Below are 20,624 nucleotides of genomic sequence, written 5' to 3' on the forward strand. Positions count from 1 at the left end.
GGCGCTTTACGGCGGCGCTTTGCGGCAGCCGTTGGTGGAAGCGAGGGCGGCTGGCGCGGGGCCGCCATGGAGGGCGGCGGGAACTCCAAGGGCACCGGGCTCGGCGGCCTCTTCGGCGCCGGCGGGCTCGGCTACTCGCACGCCGACCTGGCCGGGGTGCCGCGTGAGTACTGGGGCGGCCGGCGGGGCCGGCCCGGGGGGGCGGTGTTCGCGCAGCGGCCGCTGCAGGGCCGGGCGGCCGGCCCCGGGAGCGGCGGCGGTGCCGGGAATCACGCGGCCCGAGGGCTCCGCCGCCGCCCCGCCGCGGGGGCCGCTCCCGACCGCCGGCACCTCCCGGGGGTGGGCGCCGAGGTGCCAGGCCTCGGGAGGGGGCCGCGTGTCGCGACGGGCGCCGGTCACAGGGACAGCGCGATCGCCTCGCCCCGGCCGCTGCCCGGAAAGGGGAACGGGAAAGGGGAGTTGCGGCGCGTGCCGCCTCTCAGGGAGTCGGGCAATTTAACGGCAGCATCTCCCCTCCTGCCACGCACGAGAGCTGCCCCTTTTTGCCTTACAGGATGTGAATTGTTGGCGTTAAAGTGTTCTGTGTTTTTTCCTTTTAGTAACTGGGATGAGCCCTTTGTCACCGTATTTAAACTTGGACCCCAAGTACCTAGTGCAGGTGAGAAGGTGGCGTGTATTTATCCTGTTGAACTCGATTTCAGTGTTTGCATAGTTACATGAGCACCTCAAACCTCCTGCAGTGCTGGGCTCTGTGTGCTGAAGCCTTGAACAGTGGAAAGCAGCAATTTTTTCAGTATTGTCCTTAATAAATCTTGAAGTGCTGTGACATCTAGAACAAAATGAGCACTGATGATGCAGAGGATAGGTAGGGCTGTTGTGTCAATGCAAGCCTGCTGCTGTTGGAAAGAGATCTCCCTCCCTGCCTTGAGGCAGAGAGCCCAACAGCACCTCACACAAGTGTCAGTCAGTAAGAGCAGCCAGAATCTCTCTCCTCTTTTCACGGATGAGTTTTCTGAACTGTGACAAGTTCCATCAGTTTACTGAGGTGTTCAGCCAAGCTCCAGACCTGATAACAGGCTTTGGCATCACAGCAGCTGCACATTTCACATCACTGTCCTTATGTCATTACCCAGCTGAAGGGAGACCATCATGAAGTAAAATTTCCTGGTTTATTCTATAGAATTATGTAGCTGTCACACTTGTACATTTTAACATCAGTTGATATAAAACAAGGCCATCATAAGGAAAAAAATATTTTAAATCAAGAAACGTGTCCCATTTTCATAAGTATTAACTGTAGCTGAAAATGTTAAAGTTAATCCAATTAGGATGCATGTCAATGATTTTATTTAGTTCGTGGTTTTCTGCATACATGGCTTATATTCTCTGAGAACATGAAGTTTTCTAGAATGAGCAGTTAAAGTTCAACAGTTGCATGGTGCCTGCTGACCTCTGTGCCTGGTTCCATGGTACCCTGGGTCACTGTTTCTTTGTAAGTGGGAGCTGTGCAGGCAGTTCAGGGGCCTAGAAGCTGTTGTAGTCTGGGTTACAATGTAGCATTCCCAGAAAGATAGAACACCACGGCTGTGTCTCTGGTGGCAGTGGTTTCAGTACTGTGGCTGCTGCTGTTGAGTGGTCAGAAAGAAGCTGAGATTATTTAGACTTTCTCCAAAAACACTCTCTAAAGTGGTTTTGTTCAGTTAGTAAGTTAGTATTTTTTCTGAGAATATGTTGGTGTTATGTCAAAAGCGGAATAGCAGGGATTTTGGAACAAAGTGTGTACTAAGAGATTTTTAGAAACAGAGATGTTTGCTTTAAATGCAGAGGTGTTGGCATTAGTGCCATGAAACACTTCTAAAAATACTTATTGATGTAACACTAGAGGCTGAGTCTGTGTTGTAACACTTCACTGCCCTTCATGTTTAGCTCTAGTGTGTTGTAGTAATAGCAAATTGCATTGAAATAAAAGGGAATTCCATCTTTTTTTATCTGAACAAGTTGCCCATACAAGCTGTGAGGTCTCTTCCTTAGAGAATCACAAGACATGGGAATGGCTCTGAGTGCCCAGCACTGACTGACCTTTCTTTTAACAATGGGGGTTGCACTAAACAATCTCCACAGGGTCCTTGGGCTCTAAATACTGAAGGAAAAAGACTTAGCTAATATTTCAGAGTATAAGAGGTCTTCCCATAATAACAAATGGTACACTGGTACTTGGTTACTTTAAACCCCACATTTTTGGTTGGTCCATGAGTGCAGGCATGGAACAAGCTATTTTCTGCAATGCTGTGTTGCCTGCAGCAGGTAACAGGTGTTATAAATGCATGTGCCAGCCTTTGGCAGAAGCCTAGAGGATGGGCTTTGGAGGTTGCCTCTAGAAACTTAGATGTTACATGGACAAGGATTGCTTCATCTTGACTTTTGGGACAGTGGTGAAAACTGTTAGAAACTGCTAACTTGTGTAAACACTGAATTTCTCCAGCTGTCTAGTTACAAGGAAGACAGAAACCATATTGTAGGTTTACTTTATTGATAGCACTATTCACAATTTTATGAGTTATTTTTTCTGTATTGCCATTCACATTTAGTGTCAAATGTGGGCCAGTAAAACCATTAGAATACATTTCCTTGAGCCTGCAGCTGTTGGAATCATGCATCAGTTAAACAGGGGTGGATAAAACTGTGACTGGAAAGCACAGAAGCTTAAAAGAGATCTGCTGCTTTAGCACCTTATCAACAGCAGGCATCTTCAGTGTCTGCTACTGAAGAAGTGCCTTGGCACACCTTATCTCTGCACAAATGCCAGTTTCTCTAGGCCACTTCGGTAGCTTTTTAGGCCACTGCTTTGCAAGAACACAAGTGTGTCCCTGTGGCAGAAAGATGGACAAGTGAAAAATTACCCAACCTCACATATTTCATACCTGATCATCATTAGTTTTGAGCATATTCCTTGTGTTTTTCACATCCTTAAATAGGTCACTTATTTCAGTGCAAGAAAATACTTCTTTTCATAGTAAGGCAGTTTTTGTTTAGTATCAGAGTAGTGGGAAACTTAATGCATTATTGTATCAGACTGGGTTGCTCAGTGAGGAAACAGTGCTATGTAATCAGACAACAGGAATGTTTTTAGAAGGCTTATGTTGCCTGCTGCAAGTTGTAATTAAGCAAATAGTCATTGAAAACAAAAACAACCAACAACCCACACAGTATGAGTTCCTTGGCTGACTGATACAATTTATAAAAAGTTAACACAGCTAGGAAGAAAAGAAAACCACTCAGTCAATTGAACTTTTTACAGTCCTTTTCATGCTTAAAACAGTATACACGTGGTACATTCCATCTCTGTGCTACTGTAGGCAAGAATTTTCCAGAAATACTCATCCATCTTTAGTTTATTGCATGGATTAAAGAAAAAAATTAATATGGCTTACATTTTGAACTGGACTTGGAATATACAGAAGTATCTGTTTTTGTTTTCCCCCAGGATACAGATGAGTTTATCTTGCCCACAGGAGCCAACAAAACTCGAGGCAGATTTGAGCTGGCCTTTTTTACCATTGGAGGATGTTGTATGACAGGTAGGTAGTTGTGGTTTTCACTTTTCCCAGCTGTCCAGGTAACACCTATGCACTACAGTGATGGATGAGATTGGAAAGGTCTTGTTCTGCAAGACATTGGCTGTTCTTAAGTAAAGAGATACTTGATTTTAGTTTATACACTGAATTCTGTTCTCACTATTTGCTTCTAGGATTGTTTATTCTTTTTCTTCTTAAAAAGTAATAACTGCTATTATTCCAACTAGGGGCAGCATTTGGTGCACTGAATGGTTTGAGACTTGGCTTGAAGGAGACACAGAATATGGCATGGTCAAAACCTAGAAACGTACAGTAAGTGTTCCATCTAAAAAAATGTACTTCTTAGTGACAGAATTGTTTCTTCCAGTTTATACAAGGTTAGATCTGAATATACTGCAAAAATAAATTGTTTGGGTTTTTTTCTTTAATGGGGACAAATGGGAGTCAGTATTTGTCTTGATCAAGTTATTACATGTTTTTAGTTACAGTGATGTTCAGTTCAACCTTTTTGCTTTTTGTTTGGTCACAATTGGTGTGTCCTGTGACTTACCTTAAAAATTTGAGAAATAATTACTACTTTGATGTTTACTAAAAATCTACTTCAAAGTCAAAGCAGTTTTTATATGTAGAAGTATTCCCAGAAGCAGTAGTGTTTACTTGCAGCTATTTTTTGCTGTTATTTATCTGAGCACAAGTCTTCCTTCTTTCCCAAGCTTTTCACAAGCAGGACAAGATTCAAATGCAGAGCTGGGCCTGCCTGGATTTGCATTAGGGCTGACATTGGTGTGTGCTGCTGAGCAGGCATTGCAGGGGGGAGCTGTTCTGGGTTATGGATCCAGGAGCACCCATGGCATTGCTGTGTTTTCACCTTACCTGATTGTTTGAAAGAACACAGCAAAGACAGGAACATTTGTTTCTACAGGATGCCTTTTCTTAAAATAATGGCAGCTTAGACATAGCTATAGGAAAACCTAAGTGAGAGAGACATTGGAAACCAGAGGAACAGAACAACTGGGGGAAAGCAGGGGAAATTCTCACTCCCAGAATACTTTGGAACAAGGGAATTTTAGAAGAGTAACTTCATATTTCCTGATACAGTTTATATTGGCTCTGCTTCTTTTTAAATTGTTTCTATATTCATCCCTTTCTTTATCAAAATATTCACCACTATAATTATGACTCTTTCATAATGCTCTAGGTTAACAGAATTGTATTTTAGGGTTTGGAATGAGCAGAGTTGGAGAAAGCCATGATGTTAAGCACAAACTTTGGCAGGTCAAGCCCAGGAGGTGGCAGTCAGTGCACACACTGCTCTTATCCTGGCTCTGCAAGGCAAAGGTCTGCTGAAGGTCATCACCTTCCAGCAGTGCATTAGGTTCTGGTTTTCCCTCATCAGGTGCAGAGAACAGACTTACTTAGCTAGATTTCTTCCAAATTTATCCTTAATGTACACAGATTTATTTCTTAATGAAATTTAATTTTGCTGTTATTCACTTGTCATCAAATACCTCACAGTAGACCATGGTTGTTAGAATTACTGATTCTCTTATCAATTCAGAATGAATATAAAATTAAAGGTGGGGGTTGTAATTAAGGAGAGATTATCAATAGCCTGGCTTCTCAGATTTTTTTTCCTCTTGTTTCAAAATAAAATGTTCCATTAATGTTTAGTTCATTGCCTAACCATATTCAGTAACAACCTCTGTCCTAATTAAAATGATGAAAAAAGGAAAAACAATAGAAAATTGAATCAGAAGGAACATAAAGCAATTAAAGTATCAGACATTAATTTAAACTTAAGTTCCAGTGGTAGTCAGCTGTCCAGAGCAATACCATGCCTGTGATGGTGTTACACTGCTGGGAGATAAAGATCAGTCATTTCTTCTGGCTGCTGTTGTCACCGTTCTGGAGACAGCTGGTAGCAGCAAGAAGTGGCACTGTGCTTCTCTGAGAGCGCACTAAGGGTTCTCTTTTCCTCTTGAGTGCTAGTCTGGAAGCCTACACGCAGAGCAGACACACAGACACACCTCTTGGCCTTCTGCTGGGTGGACAGATGGGGTTGGAAGGGACTGAATCTTCCCTTCCTGACTTACTGCAGTCCAGACTTGCTTTTTTGCCCACAGCATTTGCTCAGGCATCCCCACACTCCCTGCCACATGCTCCATGTAGAGGAGCACTGAGGCTTTCTTGGAGACCTTTTACCAGCTAAGTCTGCATAAGTGTGTCAGTTATTCCTGGAGCTGTGTGTGCTCACCATGTAAGGAAGGACAACTTGGGTTAGAAAGTCATTTGAAGGGAAGAGATTTGAGTCTTGGGCAGGGTCAAGAGACAAAGATTTTCTTAAGACTTGACAGGACTGAATATTTGCTTTCAAAAGCTTTTAGTTCATCATTGTAGTTTTGTTAACCACATATATAGTGTAAACACACAAGCTCTACTGTCATAAACACTGCCTTGATGTAAACACAGAGTGCTAAAGGTTTTCATACCTCTTTAACTCCTTTATAGAATTCTAAATATGGTGACAAGGCAAGGAGCATTATGGGCTAACACTCTGGGATCACTGGGTAAGTAAAGTCATTCCTTCATAGGGAAAGCAACTTAAAGTTGGAATTGTGGAAAAGTGTATTTGTGTATTATCTGAATGAGAGTGTTCTCTAAATTTTCATTATTAAATCCATCAGGAAAAAAGTGCAGGTTTCTTTCTTTGGGGACTTGAGGGTATTTCAGTAGACATGAAAATGGAAATTAAAGGCTAAAATAGGATTTGCAGCATAAGGAGCCAAAAGCCTTTAATTAAAACCCAAAATTTTTACTGTATTATAAAAATTATTATATTTTTTACTGTATTAAAATTATATCTATATCAGAAATAACTAGAAATTACAGATAATATTTATGTGTTAATAAATTCCAATTAAATTACAGCTTAAATTAAAAAAATATAATTTAATATTTCTGAAATCGCTTTAATAGCCTACACTGAGACTCTGTGGTCATGTGATCAACTGCCTAATGTTTGTTTCCTGTTGAAGTCAACCAAATGTTCATGTGAAGAAGAAATGTGATAGTCAATACAAAGATTTATCCTTTAAATGATGGTACATTAGCAAGAAAAATCACACATGGTACCACTGACTCTAAACCTAAATGGTGCTTATAACTAATGTGGGTTAGGAAAAAAGACAAAAGAAAATGACCAATAGCCTGAGGTACAAGAAATAAACTTGTATGAACTGAGATTTGGGTGGGAGGGAGCTGTGGAATAAAATCACAGTTGCCTCAGAAAAACAAGGTTATTTCATAAAAGTCAGTGAAATAACGAATGCCCTAGAAATTACAAAGTTTTTTACCTCCCCCAGAATCTTAAAAAATGAAAACTGATGCAGTAACTTTAAAGGAGATATCCAAAATTGATTAGATTATTTTGAAGAAAAATAATGATGGAACTTGTTGTCCTACAAAGTTAGAGTTGGCAATATTTAAATCAGAGACTGCATCCTGTTATAACCCAGTCTACATCTGTTTGACTTTTGAGAAATGCATCAAAGTATAGGCTAAGTTGCATGGATGACATTTATTTCATTCTTATTTCTGAAGAGCAGATTAGCTGCCATTTAATTTAAGCATTAGCTTTTGAGACATTTTATAGAGGGCAAGGTTAGAGAGAGGATTCTGAGCTACAGCAAGAAAGGCATTTTTTTCTATAAGCAATGCATATGGTTGCCTGCTGAAATTTATTGAGCCTTTTTTGTTTGGATATTTTTCTTTTTTTTTGTTCCAAGTCTAACGAAAACACGTCTGAGAGCTGAGATGCAGGCACACTGCAGTTCAAGGTTTCATTTGAGTGACACATTAACAGGTTTTTCCAGCTGTGTTTGAAGAATGATTACTCAAGAAAATGTTTGTGCATTCCAGTAACAAATTGTTATTTTTCTTACAAAATATGGCCTCCAAAATCACAGAGTTAAGCAGAACTTTATTTTTGGGATTCTGGTAGACCTCTTTCTTGTCCTAGCTACCAGAGAAATTCCTTTCAAGGAGCTGAATTATTTTTGCATCTTACTTTACCTTGTGCAGCCTTACTGTACCTCAGAGATTCTTTTTGTCACTAGTGACAGTTTTTGTCATTCTGTTCCTGAACAGAGGCAACATCTGTGTGGAACTGTTTTTAACAGTTATGTTGAGTTCAGCTTTTCCTTCCCTCGTTGCTAATCTGCTTGCTGCTAAGAAAAACTGAAATACCCTTGCCTGTGCTGAATGGAGAACGATGCTGCTGTTCACTCATTGACAGCATTGTGGTTGCTTATGAAGGATTTACTGCCTTTTAGCAGAAGGAAAGATTTCAAATTCTTGGAGGGCAAGGAGCAAATCAAATGCCATGGTCTTTATCACTTCAAAATGATGACATACTCTACTTTTCTTTGCCAGCATGAAATATGAGTGTATCATGAGGGGTGAGGATGGGGGGGAGGGATTTCCTTTCATCAAAATGTATAACTGATAAATGCATCCATGCTAAAAAGCCCATGCATTTCTCTTTCCAGTCTATTCCAGCACAGTCCCTAAAGTTATCCCAAAGAAAAAGGCCCTCTAGGGATAAAGATTTCATGCACAAGCAGAGGTGAAACAGCTGTAAATGTCAAATCCCAAGCATTCTAATAGTCTTTTAAAAAAGAAACAAAGCCCATTTACTCCAGCTCTTGGTGGTATGATCTGAATTCTGTACTTAACTCACATTTCATCACTGTCACACATGGACAGCAATTTTCTCTACATAGAAAATCCCTGGATTTAGTTTCATGTCATCCACAGAGGACAGAATGAAACTGCCAGTACAAATTTAAACACTGAATTTTGAAACAAATTTGAACTAGCAAAATAGGCTTAAACTTCAGTCAGTGCTTTAAGCACATACTGTCATGAAAAATGCTACTTTATAACCAAACTGTAGCTTGAGAAAGAAGAAATAGCTGTACAGGAAGAGATTTGGAAAAGAAACACCAAAGATGGGATTTTGCAGAGGATTCCCTTCAAATAAGCAGAAAATCTGTTCTTCAGAAGCATAGTCTAAATAACTACACAAAGCCTGGATTCTAAGCTTTCGGCCTCAGACCATGGAAGGTTTTTTAATATTTTTTTTTTCCTCAGCTCTACTTTACAGTGCATTTGGAGTCATCATTGAAAAGACACGAGGTGCAGAAGATGACCTGAACACTATAGCTGCTGGAACCTTGACAGGAATGCTATACAAAAGCACTGGTAGAGTAGCAAAATATTTCTCCTTTTCCCTCTCCTGTGCTTATCCTAGTTATTAGGATTCTCATGACTTTTACTAAATACTGTCCTGCTCTCAAAATTGACAATGTAAAAAAGACTATTAGCTCAATGTCCCCTAACCCACAATGCTTTTCACCCAGCTAAGGCTACCTAAGGAAAACTTGCACTAAAAAAAAAAAATCAGCTGAATTAAATTTGATTCTTTGCAACTGCACAGGAGTGACAGTAACCATGAGAGCCAAATTATGACTGTTGTACATATATACTGAAGAAACAGTCATTTATTTCCTTAGGTATATGGTGAGGTTATGGTGTAAAATACATACCCACCTCATTCCTAGCCATGTTTTCAACAAAAGCAGGAATAAATGTAGTTGTTTCTCAAGTCCATGAGTTGGATGCAGGCAAATGGGAACTACCTTGCAAAGTGAATGGGGGCAGGGAAGGAAAACACAGAACACAGAGATTGATTGCATGAACATGAAACTAAAAGTGATCCATGTGACAGTAATTCACATGATAGTGGTACCTGGAGCTGCAAAAACCCTACACACAGGGAAATTGGTGTATTTATGAAATAATTGCTTAGGTTTTCATGAAACTATTGTCTTGGGATAGGATTCCAGTCTTTGCATAGTGGTCAAAACCAACAAAAAAGGTTATTTGAGAGCAGCATGGATTTAAGGTGAGACTGCTGATGCAAACTGAATTGTTTGCAGGAGAGAGGGTCTGACCTTCATCAGCAAAATGGCTGCCAACACATGTTCCAAGCTTAATCATTGGAGCTATCATTTCTAGAGGATTGCTGGGTACCACAGGTTGACATTAGCACATGGAAAAAAGTTTTATGCTTTAAGTTACTCAGTAAATGTTTGACTGCATGACTCACCTGCATTTTATGGAGGACATAATACAAGAACTGACCTATGTACTTTTGCATATCTGACTGGGTCTCAGTGTCTGAGCAGTGTTCCTGAAGGCCTGCTTTTTTTTTTTAGGGTAAACAGTTTGAGTAACTCTATTTTCCTGATGGCTTAGACTACCTGAAGCCACAAATAATTGGCTGGAACAGCCTTCAGAAATATGAGATTCTTAAGTTTGCAGGGGCACATTGCTCTCCTGTAATCCATTTCTTCCTTGGGATTTCATGAGAGATATGACAGATTACCAAGAACAGCTGGAAAGGGTAGCATATAGAAGCCTAATATTTTCTGTAGGAGTTTATTAATAAGGAGAATTGTCATCTAATAATTGAGCAGAGGCATCCCCCTTCCAGAAGTATAGAGCTGGCATTATGTGTAATATTTTTTTGGCACAGTGCAACCACAGTTAACTACTCCAGTCACATGCACAGTCATCTGACACTACTAAGGTTTTTATTACCAGAGCACAGTGGGACATTTGTTTTGTAACACAAGATCTACAGAGCTAATGGCAGTCCTTATAAAGGCAAATGAAGTCAGTAAATCTCTATTCATGACAATATTGTATTTCAAGTGTGTGTTGTGCCTATGAACCATAGGGCAGAGAAACTGCTGCCTCTATCACCTTATGCCAGAGCACCCTTTCTTATTCTGTATGGTAAAACTTAAAATGTCTGCCTTGACACTGCATCAGTGTATATGTTTACCTCAAAACCTGGAATATTTAAACCATATTTAAACCATGCAAAAGATCAGCACACATCTGACACATCCAGACTGTAATAATTACTGTGCTACATGGAATGCCATGATGTGTTGGCATTAAGAAAAGGAAAATGTAAAAGCTTTCAAGGACACTGCGTTTCAAATCTCCATATTTCAGTGTCATATAGAAGCTCACACAAACATGCCACTGCAAATTAAGGCTGCTCTGTAGTCCACAAGGGGTGGATAGCAGGTAGTGCTATTCAAACACTCAGATTTCCCACTTCCATCATTCCTGCTTTGTAAAGAGATCAGACTTAAGAAGAAATGGGATAATGTATGGCAGGTCTTTTATTATAGCTTCATGCTTTACCGCAGCACTGATGGAGGAATCACATCAGAATCCATTCTGCGCTGAAAAACACTCCTGTGAACACTGCAAAGCCTAGACTGAATTTCTGAAACCAATGATTAGGCATCTGATGAGTGGACAGGAAAAAAAAAACAGCTGGGAAGACTTTGTGAAGGCTGAGATTGGTTGCCCCAAAACTGGTCCCAGTTTTCACAATTTGTCCTTGTAGAAGTGTTAATCATTACCAAAATGGCAGCAGTCAAACAGAACCTGCACGTTCTAAAGCCATTGATTGGGAGCACTTTTGTGTAAAGCTACTTGACACAGCTTGTGTGGGAGAAGGTAAGAGAGGTTTGAAAGCTCTGCAAGTGAGGACAGTGGCAGTTCAGCCCCCTCCCTGCATTCAGTGGCAGTGCCATCACTCACTGAGACTCCCACTGCAGTGACTGAGGCAGTTCAGCCCCCAGTAACAGCAGGTGATGGCTGGGCCCATCTCAGCATGGCTTAGGTCAAAAGACACCTCTGCAGTGGGAATGGACAACTGATGTGGGGATTTTGGAAACACCTTCTGCTTCATTCATCTGACCAAAGTGATCTCCAGCTTTCACATTTGTTTAAATTTAATGCCACAATTACTGACTAGATTTTAGCCCAAATGCAGCAATAAGAGTACATATTAATTTGTTACACCAGTCTTACAACTTCATGGGAGCAATTTTTTGAGCTCACCACTAAACTTCTACCCAGAACATTCAGTTTGGGTAACAGTTAGAAAAAAACCCTTTGGGTTCCTCTGCCAGTGGCATATGCAATAGAAATGTTACAGCAACTCAGTCAATTCAAGTTTTGCTAAAAGAGGGTCTGATATTCTAAGTCCACAAGGATGGCTTTTCCATTTAATAAGATACTATTTATTCTTTAATTTTAAGCAAAGGCAAAAATTTGTATCTGTTATGCCATGTTTTTTCTGATAAATGTTACAAAGGACAAACATATCTTAAAGCAAATGTTTAGCCTCCTTGCATGTGCTTTCAACCTCTTTTCTAAACCAACCATCTTTATTTGGTTTTCTTATCATTGTATTAGTCATGAAAGCAGCAAACCACCAAACAAAAATGATTGTCACTGTGCACTATGTCACTGTTACACCCTCCCACCATGAAAATAAATGGCTCCAGTTGTCACAAAGGGACAGCTGGCTGAGGCTCCTGCACTCCTCCCCAGGCATGCAGATTGATCACTCAGGAAAAGATGAACTAGCAAGACTTTGGCCTGACCTAGTGTGACAGCAATTAATTTCTCACTGGAATTCCTGACAGACTTCAGTAAGCAAAAAAAGTTAACCAACCTTTGCCTCTTATCTGAGGGTTACACAGGTTGTAGATGTTCTTTTTCTTGGATAATTTTTTTCCTCTCTTGAGGTTAGGGGTAACAGCAGAAAAAGTAAACTAATTCTTTGGACAAACTAAATTTATTTTGTGCAGTAGGACCCAATCCTAAGTACAGCATCTTGTGCCTTTGGAGCAATAGATGTTACATAATTTGGTACAGAAAATGGTGTGTCTGGAAAGCCAGGAACTGCATGCTAGCAATAGCTGAAGGGAGCAGTTGTCATTTTAAGGCCTCAGAACACAACCCTGAAAAGCCAATACGTTATGAATTAGGAAGGGCTGAATGTTTCATTGCCAGCAGTAAGATCTGGTGGGAGCTAAAGATCAGTTTTGTGACATCCTGTGGGCAGTTAAGGGCAGCTGTGTTAGCTGACAGCTTCTTGAGCTATAAAAAGCCTGTTCTCTAAGCCCAATGAATGTTTTTCTTTGGGCCAGATAGGGCTATTTTCTCATTTCTCTTGGCTGGAGATGGGGAAGAGGTTTTTGGGGACTGCTGTAGGTACAGTCTAGGATATCTTACTTTTCTGCAGTATTTGGGGAAAAGTTAAGAACTTGCTTGTCATCCCTTAAGTTAAGGGCTGTGAGACATTTTGGAAATTTAAGAACCCCTTTTAACATAACACGTCTATAGGATTATCAATCAAATGATGTTTAGAGAAAGGATTTTTTTAAAATCTGAAATAAGGAAGAGGTTAGGACAATGTACAAGCAGCACTACAAGTAACAGCTTGTTGAGGCTTTCTTAGTTATTGAGGACTGATGTCTAAGAGTATGTGTGGCCACTGAAAGCAGTGCTGCCCAGCTCTGCTAGCCAGGAGCAGTGAACTCAGAGCTGCAGGGATTTGCAGAGTTTGCAGGTGCCATTCATTTACAGTAGCTGAAGTAGCCTCCTATCAGTCAGGTGCTGCTGCTTTCACTCGGCGAGAATACAGCAAATTTTAATCATGTTTGCAAAGTAACCTCAACAGCTCTAGTACTTCCAAACCAGTAAATTGAATTGTAGATTCCTACTGTTTTTTCTAATTTAGGTTTCATACCACAGTAACTACAGGAAATGTTCCCCCTTTCAAGCTTTGTTGTTTCTGTATTCTAAGCACAATACTGCCTTAGCTGCAGCAATATGAAAATGGAAGATGCTTTTCTGGAATATGTCTTGCTTCCAAATAGAACTCTTTCAGTTTCCTCATTAATTTCTGCATCCACAGACTTCCCCACTACTTACAAGATTTCATGAAATGAACCCCATGGAGCAGAAGGAGGAAACTCTTGATACTTTCTAATGACATCAGGCCACCCACAGGGTTCAAGCAGATGACTGCTTGATGGTTCAGATGGTCTGGTTACTGAGCTTGAATTCGGAGCAAAACTGAGATTGCCTTGGACACTTGAGTTGAGCCCTTTAAACCATTTAAAAGTATTTTTGTTCCTGAAGGCCTGGCAGGAAGAGAAGCTGTTTTCATTCAGACTATCCAAGAGAGATTGAAAGACAGAAAACTAATCACAATTTAAAGATTATTCTTCTATTGTTTGGCTTAAGTGGGTCTGAGGTTTTGGTGAAAGTATTTGGAATGCCTGCTATTGGATAGTTCTTGCTTTAAACTTTCCAGGAACTATCCCAGGACATTGGAATAACATTCTGAAAGAGACAGTAAAGTCTAATGGTTCTAACCATGGTTCCCTCATGGTTTTACCTACTGGACAGGTACAGCTCAGTGTTAGGAGTGGCTCCTGCAGTGTTGAAATGCAGAGCTGTGCTGTTGCAATGCTGTGAGCCATGGCACAGTGTAAGCTGGAACCTATTGAAATGAGGGAGGGACAATACTTGGAGGTGGAAGGGTGCAGCAGCTAAAGCCAGAGAACTAATTTCCCATTTAGGGAGCATCAGATGTACCTTTGGAAACCCACAGCAGTTATCAACTCTTGTGCAAGGTGCCTGATCTCTAAATACCTGCTTCCAGAAGTGTCTGTCAGCTGGAACCCTTATCTTACTGGGACATGCAAGATTAGGGGCTCAGGGCCATGTTTCAGCAGGGCTTGTCAGGGCAGACTTGGTATCAAAGGCTTGCACAGAGTGATTGCAGAGGAGGGGTGGGAATGTGTTCTATCATGCAAACACAGCTGGGATGGGAGTGGAGAGTTTCTTTTTCATTTTTGTTAACAAGTTAATTTTGTCAGAGGCCCTAAGATTTTCTGCCCAGCAGCAGGGCTGTGTTCTAAAGTGCATTACTGTTTGAAGTCTGCCACATATTTACTCAAAGGTAGTTCAGAAATCAGGAGCAACTGCTACCAAAAAAAATCCAACCCCCCCCCCCCAAGATTTTGTAGCAGAAGCATAGTATAGACACACTGGTAAAGGAACACTTCTTGCATGTTTTCCTGGATATTTTCTCTCTCAGTCATGCACCTATACCAACTGCACAAGTTTAGTACACTGTTCATGAAACATCTCCAGCAATGTCCCTAAGTTGTCTGCAGGCCTGCAGATGGCTTTAGGCCCTGTGGTTGACTTTTGCCAGTGGGTTCAGGGCTGCCATCCTTACCTGGCTGGCTCAGCACATGACAACACCAATATCTGCTGCAGTAGGAGCAGCACATCTAAAGTCCTTATACGTGGATGCTAGAAAACAGCTCAGTGACCTGAGTTTAAGATGTCACCTTTCTTGTAGAGCCCTGACTTCACAGAATCTGCAGCCAGGCTTCATCATCCTTCAACTACCTGTTCTTGCACAGGAAGAATAGGATTTTAAGGGGAAAGGAGAGGAATTGAACCTGCGGGGTAAGGAAAGAGCCCATGGGAATAGTCATAGTTCTGTAGTGCATCACATTCTGTGGGGCTGTTCCACGTTTCCTGGTACACCTGATGCTCATGAGCCCCCTTTGGGTGTTCCTGCTGTGATCTCTTGAATCCCAATATGAACAGCGGAAAATTGGGCTCTAATGTTGTATTCATTTACCCCAGCAGGAATGAGGAGTCAGTATTTTTACAGATTATCTCAAATACTTGTTTTCCACAAAGTGTCCTTTAAATTTCACCTGTGGCTTTTTGCCAGACACTGCTTGCACATGGTTAGTTTTGTGTACCCAGCTGCAAGCCCTTTTTATGAAAAGCTTTTTGTGCAACAAATTCAGGATCAATTAGCAAACACAGAACATCTACATTTGCTTTCCTAAATGCTGATTTAGGCACATAGATCATATTCAGTAAGGCTTTTCTTAGAGCTGTTGAATTCCCAACAGTTACAGCAGTGAACTCAGCCTTATACCCTAAAAAACCTCTCAAATTGTCACAGCTGGTCTGGCAATGAAGTTTCTAGAAACTGTGGCTAGATATGGCTTCTAATACCAAGTCCCACTTCTGCCGCTTCTTGGTTTCATTGCATGCCTGGGCAGTACAGCGAGGTTTAACAACTCCAGTGAAACCCACTTAACTTTGCAGCACAGGTAACACAGTGTCAGTCTAGCTGATGCCAACAGCTTGTTTCCTCTCTAAAAGCCTAGAGGCAATTCTGTGAGACAGCTTTATGACCCATAATGAAAAGGAAAAAATAAACCCAAACACAATCTCTCTGATTACTGAGGTGCGTTTGTTTTGAGGTTTGAGGAACCCGAACTGCCCTGCCAGTTTCTCCAATAAAGCAGGCAGGGTTTTTTATCTTGCTGTCAGCAAAACTGGCCTTGTTCTATACACTGTACACATTATCTAGCTTGGTTCAGCTGCAATGATAAACATTGCAGAATCAAACTCTCTGAAGTTTTCCTAGCACTGAGGGTCATACTCCCAGGTGCTCTGTGCATTTTTAGTGCATTCTGGGAGCTCTGCTGAAGGCACAGAAGTGTTTTGCTGTTTAGTAAAAGCAGCAGAAGTCTCTTCTTGTGCCCCTGTACAGCCTAGTCCTCATGTGGATGCTGTGGACACAGGATGCCACCTGACTCCCAGCTCCAGCCAGGTGCACTACCTGCAGGCAGTAGCCAAACTTGCCCTGTATTTCTGCCTTACACTAATGTGCTCACCAGCACCTTAAGACTTTAATCACCTGTGTGACTCAATTTTTACCATTGCAAGGTGATAGTTCTGATTATTAATAAAAGAATAAAGAAAGCTGTTCAATGTACACCATAGTAAATACTTGCCAGTTAATCCCTTTCATCTACTTCCTATTTTTTAATCAAAAAGCTTTAAAATTCCAAAGACACAGGAGCAGTGATAGGTTTTGCATGATGGCCCTAATGGATCTCTGGAGCCCACTGTAACGCCCATATCGGCTGTTGTTTTATTCACTTATTTCCCTCCTGCTCCTTCTCATTCTGCCCAGAGCTAATTATCATAATTGAAAACCTGGAGGAGAACATGTCTATCTGTAAAAACAAATGTAAAAAGGACAGATAGAATAGTAGGACTTGGGAAAAGCCATCTTGGCTTCCAGTGCTCTGTAGTGGTTCCCTGAAGCAGTGGTGCTAACACAGTTTGAGAGGAAGCTGTTCCAGCAGAATTAGTGTGAGTGACCATGAGCCTGGCAACAGGTTTGAGAGGAAAGCAGAAAAAGCACAGGGACCCTTACTGGAGAGTTACTCAAGAAAGGGCTGTTCATTGAGATGCCTCTGGATTTAAACAGCTTTTTGGAAGTTGCTGTTCACTGACCATTTCCTGACAGTAACACTAACGATAGCAATGTGTTTGTTCCTTGCAGGTGGAGTGCGCGGGATAGCACGAGGTGGGATCGCGGGCCTGATGCTGACGGGCCTCTATGCCCTGTACAACAACTGGGAGCACATGAAGGGCTCCCTAGCCCGGCAGTCCCTGTGAGCAGGGCAGAGGACACGCTTGCTTAGTCACCAATCAAATCAGTTGTGAGATCTATCTGGTGCCCCTTGCTATTTTATTTACAATTAGTGTGAAACTGATGGAAGCTGTGCTGGGAGGAACCTCTTGACACCGTGTAGCTGGACTGGCCCTTCCTGCCAGCCAGTTGCTGGAGAGGCAGCAATATTTGTTGGACCTGCGAGTGACCAGAGTGGCCACCGAGACAGTGTCTCCTGGCCAGAGCTGCCAGGCATGCTGGGCCCCCATAGCTGATCCTGCTCACTGCCAGGTTGGCTGGGTCCTGTAAGGTCTGTGTCCATGGAGCACTCCCTGCAGTCCCAGCAGCACAGCCCCAGTAGCCATGGCACAGGCAGGGCTTGCTATTCTGACAGCACAAGACAAGCTAGCAAAAGGGACATCATCAGAATAAAAAGGGTGGTACTTACTCAAACCCATTTCTATCCTTTGCTCTTCCTGCCACAAAAGCATTCTGCATCCAGTGACCTATCTATGGATTCATTTTAAAGGACCTGTGGTGAAATCCTGGGGGAATTGGTGGGCGAGGGGAAGTGTACAAGCAGGCTGATGACCTCCTGATGATGTTACAGTAAGGCATAGCAGGACTTGACTTTACTCTCTTATTTGCTCTAACAAATTGGTTGTTTATGGATGAAATACAGTTGCTGTTGCAGAGCAGCTGCCAGTGGATTATCAAAACATTTGGGTGCTCCAATATCCCAGAACTCATTTAGCCAACAATTAGAAACCTAAGAGTATAAAGACTGCACTCATTACCTATTACAGGACTTTAATTAGCAAGAAACTTTTTGTCTGAAGTACCGTATGTAGGTTATTGGCAGAACAAAGACTATGATGAACCTACATGTTCTCCTACAGTGTTAAATTTAAACCGTGTACCAAGTATCATTGGCAGATAAATTAAACAGTAAGTTGGGAATTAGTTCAGTAATTAGAGTTACTGTGTAACAACTAATTCCTTACACATTAAAATAATTAAACAGGTAACTTATTGAAGAGGTCTGAAGACAGAGAAGGCAGAGCAAGAGAAAAACAGGAAACTTAATGGTCAGCAGACAGTATAATGCAAACCAAGTTTACATTTGAGTTTTTGCTACTGAAACAGCTCTTAATAATTATATTGCATACACCAAAATAAAACCAACAAAAGCAGTAAAGGGAAGGTGGTAGCTCTTACCTTCTCCCAAGAAGAAATGTCACTTTGCTGTGAAACCTCACTGGTAGCAAATAACCAGTGAGACCAGCTTTTTATAGAGCAAGTGCTCCAGCTAACGAGCCATCACAGGTGAACTCAATTTGCTTTGCTTGGCTACCAGGTCACATTAGTTGTTTTTTGCCAGCACTTAATGTGGCATAAAGGAAGCAGACTTTTCTCACCTACTGTGTCAATGCTGCTTTTTTTAAGCCTTATGTTCCACAATTCCATAGTGCTCTGCATGTTGTTATTGTGGTGTGAGAGCTGGACTTCCTTCCTAGCATGCATTTTTTGAGGGCTGTACCAACAAAGAAACTGTTCCCCCACTTCCAGGCTGCAGAGGGGTGATGTGGGCTCCATCTGCACAGCACTGTCACATGGGACATCAGGAAAACAGGTGTACTTTCTTCTGAGCTTTTTCTCTCCCCAGTGGTATCAGTGAGTTCCTCCCCTGCATGTTTCCTGGTCACCATTGATTGGATTTGTGTTCCTGCACTCTTCACCACGCTGGATGAAGGATTGAGAACTGCTTTGGGGGTTGATGAGGGGCAGGGGTGGCTTTTTAAATGTCAGGAACTCTGCAATGTATCTTAGGCTTTCTTAAGATTTTTCAGGACTAAAATGTGACCCAGGAACTGTCTGCCCTGATTGAAGTGGGTAAACCATGAAGCTTAACAAATTTATTTCCTTCTTCAAGTACATTGGAGATAATATAGAAAGAAGCCTTTTCAAGTTCATAGTTAGCACAGCCTTAAGGCTAGCCTGAGTCTTGGACAACTTAGCATGGTATCTGGTCTGCAGTGTGCTCACATTTCCTGGAAGTGCTCACTTCAAGGGCAGAGCTGAGAGCATTTTTCTGAAATAGCTGTGTTACAGCTGTTAAATGGTTTGGTTCATAATCTGTTTGTAGCTTGAGCTATGAAACACAACCAGCACAGAGGCAGCAGTGAGGGAGGTGAATTGTATGATACAATACAGAGAACGCGTTTACAATATTCTGTGTCATGGCGTACTGCATTCACAATTTACTGCAAATTAAAGTTGCTACTTTAAATTGTGACCAAAAATATATCCAAGTTCAGTAGGAATAAAAGGATGTAAAATCAAGTTGGAAACAGAATTTGGCTCAAGTTAGAGCCCTCCCATGCAGTGTTACATAAATGTGAGTATGGGAGACCTTGACTGTCTTGGAAGAGCAGGGTTTTGGTGCCAGTTGTGGTATCTTTGCTGATAGATCCAAGGCAGCTTTGCTGTGGCTCCAAGTAAGGGAGCTGAGACAGCAGGTGTAATGGAAGGGTTTTGAGTCTTGTGAAGATGGTTCTGGTTAATCTTTGGAACAGAAAGGCAAATCCACTTATACCATTCCCAGTCAGCAGGTGACTTCTGTTAGGATTGGAGGAATTTGTTAAACAATCACTACTTAGGTTGGGAATCTCTGGGCACCCTGAAGCAGAAGCAGCTTCTGAAAACAGGAGGCAAATATGTGTTAGGGCAGAAAAACTATCCTGTGTTCATAGTCTGTTTCCTGTGACCTAATCTGGGACTTCAAAAGGAGGGGGGAAATCCTTTGTATGCTTTAACAGAAGGTTACCCCTGCACTTAATAAATTCTAGATAGGAAACTGGAATGTTTTAAGTGGAGCTTTGTGCACTCTGTGGGTATTGGTCTGTGCTGTTCAATGCCAGCCAGTGCAGGGACACCAGAGGGTACCCCAACCCTTTTTGGGACTTTCCTAGCATGGTTAATACCCGCTCTGTGTTCCTCACAGGTATTTCCTCCTCTGTCAGCCCCCCTCTCTCCCTGCCCTGTGGGAACAGCTGCCCCACTGACTCCATGGTTGCTCTGAGGACAAGGAGCTGAAGGGGCTGATTGATGCCCCAGGAGCCTGTGGCCACCCTGCTCCAGGGAGGTGTGGGAGGGAAGGAAACCTTCCCCAGTACAGTGCATCAATCTCATAGCTCACCTTGTTCAAAGAAAGGTCTCCAGCCAGTTGAGAATCCATGAATAGCATTCACTTCCTGCTACTCTGTCCTTCTTGTCTTGGGATAATTTTGAAGTACTTTTTCCCTGCTTTTGAAAGCTCAACGTTCAGGATACACATTCAGGAGTTCTGCATGTGACTACTTCTAACAAAGAACTTCCAGTCCACTTTAAAAAAAAACGTGTGTGTGCACACCCCCACATGAAATTTAAGGTATGGTAGTTCAAAGGCTGCCAGGCCCAGCTGTAAATGTTCTCCTAATGAACAATGAGTAGCGCAGGCTGCAGTTAAATACTGGAAAATACTCATTGGAGGAACCAGTCGTGCAGGGAGGCTGATGCTGAAACACCACAGAGAAAGTATTCACTTCCAATTGCACAGA

At 41.9% G+C, this 20,624-nt stretch overlaps 1 protein-coding gene and 1 non-coding gene across 2 annotated transcripts; both read left to right on the top strand.

Moving 5' to 3' along the window:
• The first annotated feature begins 23 nt into the window (after window positions 1-23).
• On the top strand, window positions 24-19,888 carry LOC136559460 (mitochondrial import inner membrane translocase subunit Tim23). The gene is made up of 7 exons (XM_066554691.1): window positions 24-163; window positions 600-658; window positions 3,485-3,578; window positions 3,803-3,887; window positions 6,084-6,142; window positions 8,727-8,837; window positions 16,915-19,888. Exons 1-7 carry the CDS (start codon window positions 67-69, stop codon window positions 17,028-17,030), a joined length of 621 nt encoding a protein of 206 aa, XP_066410788.1. The 5' UTR covers window positions 24-66; the 3' UTR covers window positions 17,031-19,888.
• On the top strand, window positions 5,378-5,580 carry LOC136559791 (small nucleolar RNA SNORA74). The gene has a single exon (XR_010784047.1). It is a non-coding gene; the product is annotated as a small nucleolar RNA SNORA74 (small nucleolar RNA).
• Window positions 19,889-20,624: the final 736 nt, after the last annotated feature.

This window comes from Molothrus aeneus, chromosome 8, assembly GCF_037042795.1.
Source record: "Molothrus aeneus isolate 106 chromosome 8, BPBGC_Maene_1.0, whole genome shotgun sequence".
Lineage (NCBI taxonomy): Eukaryota > Metazoa > Chordata > Aves > Passeriformes > Icteridae > Molothrus > Molothrus aeneus.